The 7229-nt window shown below is 37.5% G+C and overlaps 2 protein-coding genes across 3 annotated transcripts; one reads left to right on the top strand and one right to left on the bottom strand.

The window, feature by feature from the left end:
• Positions 1-200: 200 nt before the first annotated feature.
• On the top strand, positions 201-1250 carry LOC133745732 (chlorophyll a-b binding protein CP24 10A, chloroplastic). Its single transcript, XM_062173848.1, has 2 exons — positions 201-555; positions 634-1250. Exons 1-2 carry the CDS (start codon positions 332-334, stop codon positions 1181-1183), a joined length of 774 nt encoding a protein of 257 aa, XP_062029832.1. The 5' UTR covers positions 201-331; the 3' UTR covers positions 1184-1250.
• A 598-nt stretch (positions 1251-1848) lies between these two features.
• On the bottom strand, positions 1849-3882 carry LOC133745733 (uncharacterized). Of its 2 annotated transcripts, XM_062173850.1 has the most exons (5): positions 3629-3882; positions 3408-3500; positions 3223-3283; positions 2892-3039; positions 1849-2289 (listed from the first exon to the last, which is right to left on the bottom strand). In XM_062173850.1, exons 1-5 carry the CDS (start codon positions 3642-3644, stop codon positions 2029-2031), a joined length of 579 nt encoding a protein of 192 aa, XP_062029834.1. In that variant the 5' UTR covers positions 3645-3882; the 3' UTR covers positions 1849-2028. The 2 variants fall into 2 exon arrangements, with proteins under 2 accessions (XP_062029834.1, XP_062029833.1); XM_062173849.1 differs by lacking the exon at positions 3629-3882 and having other exon boundaries at positions 3408-3622.
• Between the last annotated feature and the right edge of the window lie 3347 nt (positions 3883-7229).

Raw genomic sequence — 7229 nt, 5'->3', positions numbered from 1 at the left:
CCTAGTCTTGAATGCAAGTAAAGGTGGTGCCACAGATCGAGACACAAAGTAATGGTTCCACGTGGTTGGAGGCAAAACCAGGATGCGGGATGGAGCTCTAATATTACTTCCCCATTGGTCCGAAATCTATCTAGATACCTCTGGAGCTCAGATTTCATTATCCTACTTGGCTCCCCTCATCGCCACCCTTTAGATTTTCGCCCTCCAAACCTCATATATTGCATCATCGCCAACACAGCTCAAACAATACTAATATCACTCCTAGCTTCTTCTCTAGTCTCCAGTCTCTTTCCAGCAACCCATCCAATTGTAGAATCATAGAGAGTGAGAGATGGCTGCAACAACTGGTGCAATTCTTAATGGGTTGAACTCCACTTTCTTATGTGGAGGCAAGAGAAGCCAGAGCTTGTTGTCTGCTGGTGCTGCAGCTAGAGTTGGAGGCTCTGTTGCTCCCAAGAGGTTCATTGTTGTGGCTGCTGCGGCTTCCAAGAAGTCTTGGATCCCCGGCGTTAGAGGCGGTGGCAACTTCATCAACCCCGAGTGGCTTGATGGCTCGTAAGTTTCAGTTGCTTTTGGACTAATTTCCATCGCATATGATCGAAATGTAACTAATATTTGTGACATGATGTGCAGGCTTCCAGGTGACTATGGTTTCGACCCTCTGGGACTAGGCAAGGATCCGGCCTTCCTCAAGTGGTACAGAGAGGCTGAGCTGATCCACGGGCGGTGGGCAATGGCAGCGGTGGTGGGCATCTTTGTAGGGCAGGCCTGGAGTGGTGTTCCCTGGTTCGAAGCCGGAGCTGACCCCAGTGCAATAGCACCCTTCTCCTTCGGCTCCCTTCTTGGGACTCAGCTCCTGCTCATGGGTTGGGTGGAAAGCAAAAGATGGGTGGACTTCTACAACCCTGAGTCGCAGTCCGTGGAGTGGGCTACACCATGGTCCAAGACTGCCGAGAACTTTTCCAACTCCACCGGAGAGCAAGGCTACCCGGGAGGCAAGTTCTTCGATCCCTTGGGCGTCGCCGGCTCCATCAAGGACGGAGTTTACATCCCGGACACTGAAAAGTTGGAGAGACTGAAGTTGGCTGAGATCAAGCATGCAAGGCTTGCTATGGTGGCTATGCTTATTTTCTACTTTGAAGCTGGACAGGGGAAGACACCCCTTGGTGCTCTTGGCTTGTAAATCCATTGTATTATGTAGATAAATTTAATTTTAGAAACAATCAAGGATTCACAACCTGAGCTCTCAATTGCTTCTTATGCCACATTCAACTGCTAGCAGCAATTTGCATCATCACAGTGCAATCTACTAATAGACATCGACTTAAATTGACAGTACGTATCTCACCTTAGCTTGAGCTCCTCTTCAAAAAGAGTTGAGATTTCTTATGGTTGTAAGAAAATAAACACAAAATACAAACAGCAGAAGTTAGAATAGGCTTCTAGTTGTATCAACAATACGTTATTCCATAGCCTCACACTTTCAGCCTTTTTGGACATATAGATCAACATTATCATTTCTCATATTAGGGAGTGATTTCCACCTTCCCATTTTCAACACTTTTCACTCTTGCACTCTCTTTTCGGGCAGAAATGTGAAAAATGTTGAAAAGGGAAGTGTGAAATTCAACACCCCACTATCTTTGGCCACCAAATACTTCAAAATTAAATTGGGACACAAAATATGACATGTTCTGATCACAGGACTTGGTAGCTAGCTTACCCTGAGAACAAATGCAAGAACTATAGGAATCCTCTTCTATGCATATAAATAATCTTTAACCAACAGTTATAATTATAAGCAATATTCTCTCCCACACAAATCAAGAATACTCTACTGAACAGGAATAGTAAAAAAAGAAGCAGGAAGCTTATATTATGGTTTCATTCACTTCAGATATAGATAAGAGTACTAAAGCCAAATCAACTGACTACCACACGGCATACACGGAAGAGAGAAAAATAAGGAGAAATTATAGGTCCAGGGACATTAGTTAGTTCAGCAATAAACCATCAACAATTTTGATATTAGTAACCTGCAGCCTTATCAAGATATAACAAATAGTCAGCCTCGCATACAAGTTCACCTCCAACATATGCCTTGCCTTCAAGTTTTGCTATTCCTAAGCGTTTCTGCATCTTGACAATAGTCATTCTCATCACCAATGTGTCACCAGCAACGACTGGTTTCCTGAACCGCACTTTGTCAGTTCCAACCAAAAAGAAACTCTCACAAGGACCTGCCAGTTCTGGTTGCAGCAGAATCAAGCCACCGAGCTGTGCCATCGCCTAGATCCAACAAGAAGCACCGACATATTTCAGTACAAATATATTCTTTTACGAAGCACCACTTAATCCTACCAAATCCGCTCTATTCAGTACTATGCAGTATACAGTCCTAGGAAAACCCAAAATCGTCACATGAGAAAACAATAATCAACTCCATTGACATGATTTTCATCTCCTTAATTTAGACAATCATGTGGAACCAAACATTTTGATGTCTTGTTGAGAGTAACAATTTGGGCACAAAACTTCATGCATATAAGCTAAAGAAAAACATTTGCACAATCTACTTAGGAATCACTACTAAGGAAGCATAAACAATATAAAATTTTCTAGGGGATCAAAGCTGCCCTTCAAATTTTGTTAATGTACCAATAAAGGAATAGTACAAGGAAATGGAAGTTTTATCATTTTCATCAGGAAAAAAATCAGCTGTTTTTGTGTCCATCATTGTTTGCAGACATCAAAGTAATAGTAACATGATAAATAATACCTAGCTAGAGGATCCCTTATGGCCTAGCCGTAGGTGCGTTTTGGTGAAGGGGTGGGGATAAAGGGTGACAGCTAACTAGGTCATGAAAGCGGTCAGGGAAAAAGCTTAATACCTCAATCACTAGAACACCAGGAACAATTGGCTTGCCAGGGAAATGCCCATTAAAGAAATTCTCATTAATCGTAATGTTCTTGATTCCTACAGCTGAAAATCCTCCACGAGTATATTCAACCACTCTATCCACCAACAGAAATGGAAACCTAGACACAACCAAGAGAAACAAAACCTAATTAAAATCTGCAGATAATTTGGATTCCATTTGATTCTATTATCAATCATTTCAGAAATTACCAGCAACACAACACAGCGAAAACAAAGTCAGCACAAATGGTACGTGTAGATAGATAGATAGATAGATAGATAAATAGATAAAAGTGACTCACCGGTGAGGCAAAGTTTCACGAATTTCATGGATATCCATCACAGTAGGAAATGCTTCATATCCTGCACAAAAGACAGAGGGAGTGCAGTTAGAAAACTTCAACTACAAGTCAAATCAAAGGGAGCACAACTAAGGTTCATACTCATGATAGCAATCTATAGCAACAAGGCAATGCAAAACTCATACTCAATTCAATAGGGGTATCCTTATCCTTGATGGGATCTTTTGCTGCGTCGGCGGCGGAGCAATAAGCAGTGAAAGCACCTGATTTCCTTTTAGCTGTCAAATGAATCGGCAGAGATTTCGGTAAAGAGATTCTAGATAGATGAGAAGTAGTTGTACTATTATGAACTACAAGTGAATAAGGGTTGGCGAAAGACATGGCCATTGTGGAAACAGGTGCTTACCAAGTGAGTTGTGCATGTTTGAATATATATATCCTCCATAAAGGGGGTTGGGTATTATTATCTCTTTATGAGTTAGGCAATAACATTTAAGGAACGCCGGAAAGAAGGCGGAGATTGTACTGCTCTCTTGAATAGTACAGAACAGACAACCCGAGTTTGAATATATATATCCTCCCTAAAGGGGGTTGGGTATTATTATCTCTTTATGAGTTGGGCAACAATATTTAAGAAACGCCGGAAAGGAGGCGGAGATTGTATTACTCTCTTGAATAGTACAGAACAGATAACCCGAGTCTGCTGTCTAATATAGTTGTGTAGGCATGGATTCTCCGCGGCGCGGGAAGGAAATGGAGCGGTGAAGAACAGGGTGGGGGGTTTGGGTACGTTAAAGTATCCATAACCGGAAGAGCAGAAGAAGAAGAAGAAGAGAAGAAGGGTCTGATGATCGGAGTGAGGATGAGCCGCCGAATGCAATCTTGAATATTCTTTGGTTTTGTCACTTTGTCGTCTATATATATTGGGCTCTTCTAGGATTTTTTCATTTTTTGGTCACTTTAAGGCATCACATATTAGACTAACTTTTTAGACACGTTGATACGTCTCCACCGTTTAGGTTTTACGTCTTTATGAGTAGATTAAGGGGGGTGTATTGTATATGGAATTACTGGCACTTTTAGAGTGTGTTTGGATGAGGGAAAAAATGATGGAATTTAATTGAAAGTGAGGGTTTCATAATTCCTAAAAGTCAATTCCCTCGTTTGGCATTATCAGATTGGAAATTTTAAATTTCTCTGTGGAAAAAAATGAAGGAATTCGTTATTTAAATTCCTCACTTCAATTTCCACCAAAATAGGTGTCTTTTACGAATTCCTTTGCAGTATTCAATTTTTATTTCCAAAACAAGACTTTTTTCTATTTTATCTTTTTATTTGTTTTAAACTTTCTTAATTTATTACACATTTCAAATCCTAAATAGATGCAACCAAACAATAGAAATTGCAATTAATGGAATTTTAGATTGATGGAATTAAAGATTCCATCATTTATAAATTCCTACGGATTTTATAATTTTCTCATCCAAACGCACCGTTAAAGAAATCCATGGAATTTAAAAGTCTGGGTGTATTCAATAGAGACTTTTAACAGTCCATAAAAGTCTAGGTGTATTCAATTAGGATTTTAAAAAATCTTTATGAATTCCACCAAAGTCTAGGGGTATTCAATTAGGACTTTTAAAAATGAATAAAAGTTTAGGGGTATTTAAAATATCATTCATACATACGGAATTAGAAAATCATGGAAAATCATGGACTTTGTAGTATTTAGTATAAATACCAAATTCCAATATTTTTCCAGCCACCAGAGCAAAGATTTTGAGCGTGGAAAAGTCTATCAAACTTCTTCTCTCTGTGCGTGAAGAGGTTGGTCCTCCATGATCTCTCTTTCATGATTTTTTTTTTCTCTAATATTTTGTGGTATCAACCTCTAATACCTATTCATTGTTGTTGTTGAATTTGATTTTTTTTGTTTTTCAATTGTGATGCTTGGAACCCTAATAACCCAAATATTATCATCTACTCCTAAAACCCTAAAACCCAAATTTGTCGTCTATACGTATATGCTTAATGCTTTTACGGTTCGATCATAGTCCTGCATCTTGCGCTATTGTTGTTATTGCTATTGTCGTCCTAATTGTTTCCTGCATCTGTTTCTTCTTCTTATTTATTTTTCTCTCTAAGTTTTCTGTTTCTTTTGTATTTGTTGCCGTCCTATATCAACCTGGTTCTCTTTGTTTTTCAACTGCTTTGCCCTTGTGGCTCTTAAGTTTGGGTAGATAAGCCAAATGGTTTTTTTTTTTTTTTTTTTCATGCCAGACCTTATTTTCTATAACTAAAATAGTGTGTGATTTTACCCTGCTCATTCATGAACAATTAATGAAACTTGTGGGACTTAAGTATGCAGAAATCTATATGCTCCTCACTATTCAGTTATTCCTCAAGTCCAAGTACTACACTAAACGTAAAGGATTACACTAGTTTGTGTCTCCACATCTCTCTTTTCAACTCAACAACTATGTGAGCTATTAGTAGTTCGACACCAGTTACATGGTTCTTAATTACTCATGATAATAGTAGCTTGACACAGAGGATAATTTACTTGATTCAAATAACTTTAGGATTGTGCTTTTTATTTTGCTGAACTTTTTACATTTTTTTTTCTTTCTTTCCTACTATTTGGATTTTGATGTTCTTGTGGACATTTATGATGTGACTCTGCAATTGCAAAATATCAATGATGATCAAACTTTTGGTCACAAACGAGATTGATAGGGTTATATAGCTATGGGAATTATAATTACCTCCCATGGAAACAGTTCGTGATCGGGTTTTGGGGTTATGGGAGAGTTTGATTTGTGTAATTTATCATCATATCATGAGTACTGTTTATAGTCATATAGTATGGCATGATATAAAAAAACAAACAAGTGTGGATCAAAATGTAATTCAATGAATTATGAAACAAAGAAAAATTAATCAGAGAGAAGCTGTCTGGGTAATAATCAATATGAACAATGTATCAAAATTTGCTATTTTTGTCTCTGTACCCAATTGTTCCTTTTGTATGCTTAATGCATGTTTAAAGGAAAAAAAAACACGTACACGTTTTGAAATAATGCATCTTATCAGAATGTCGTTCAGATGAATTTCCTCCTGAACCAGAAGAAGATCCAATAGACAATCACGAAGATAATTTTGAATGAGATGATTTTCAAACCCAAGATTAGCAAAGAGAGAATGCTAATGAATGGAGAATGAGTATTGCTACTCATATGTGGACAGATGCCCAACCAAATGTCAACAATGAAAACAATGACAATCAAGAAAGTGAAAATGAAGGAGAAGAATAAATCATATCATTGTTTCAAAGACGTTTGCTTCTTTAGCATGAAACTTCATCAATGTTCTTTTTTTCCCCTTCTCTTTTTTTGGTACCTTTTAATTTGGTTGGTTATATTTGGAGGTTTTTCCTTTATTTTCTTATATATTTCTTTCATGACATTATTTGAGCTTCTCTGATTTCTACGCTAATAGACATTAGTTAACATAGCTACCGCATCGTATTTTGTTCTCTGACTAATAAACTAGTTTGGTTTTTCTTTTTTATAAGTATTGTGAAATCTATAGAAGTCATTCATATAAAGTCTGTAGATTTTTATAAATCAGTAAAAAATCTGTGCTAAAAGTCAATGGTTTTAAGAAATCAATAAAAGTCTATGAACTTTTGAAAAAGTCTGTCATTTAAAAAAACTCCACACAAATCCAAATACAATACACCCCCCTAATTATGTAAAATTTCAGCCAAAGTAATTGTCACGCCCCGAATTTTAAATAAAGAAATTCAAATCCGAAACGCGAGAACAAACACAAGAAAACACACATAGAAATTTTTTTTCATTTAAACTAAGCAACAAACAAACTGAGCTCACAATGTCAATACCGACTTGTTTTTTAGAGTCACATATTACATTACAGATAGTTTACAAATCAAACTGAATGACAATTCAATAAGTAAACACACCCACCACAACTCACTACCCAGC

Source organism: Rosa rugosa, chromosome 4 (assembly GCF_958449725.1).
Source record: "Rosa rugosa chromosome 4, drRosRugo1.1, whole genome shotgun sequence".
NCBI classification, from domain to species: domain Eukaryota; kingdom Viridiplantae; phylum Streptophyta; class Magnoliopsida; order Rosales; family Rosaceae; genus Rosa; species Rosa rugosa.
This window is presented reverse-complemented; position numbering and strand designations above follow the sequence as displayed.

Bases quoted from the DNA above. Each gene is read 5' to 3' on its own strand.
- LOC133745733 (XM_062173849.1), bottom strand. From the start codon at position 3,609: ATGGCCATGTCTTTCGCCAACCCTTATTCACTTGTAGTTCATAATAGT. The intron at 3,040-3,222 runs GTGAGTCACTTT...GGTTGTGTCTAG, and splicing joins CGTGAAACTTTGCCTCACCG to GTTTCCATTTCTGTTGGTGG. The intron at 2,290-2,891 runs GTATTAAGCTTT...TGTTGGATCTAG, and splicing joins CTGGTGTTCTAGTGATTGAG to GCGATGGCACAGCTCGGTGG.
- LOC133745732 (XM_062173848.1), top strand. From the start codon at position 332: ATGGCTGCAACAACTGGTGCAATTCTTAATGGGTTGAACTCCACTTTC. The intron at 556-633 runs GTAAGTTTCAGT...CATGATGTGCAG, and splicing joins CCCGAGTGGCTTGATGGCTC to GCTTCCAGGTGACTATGGTT.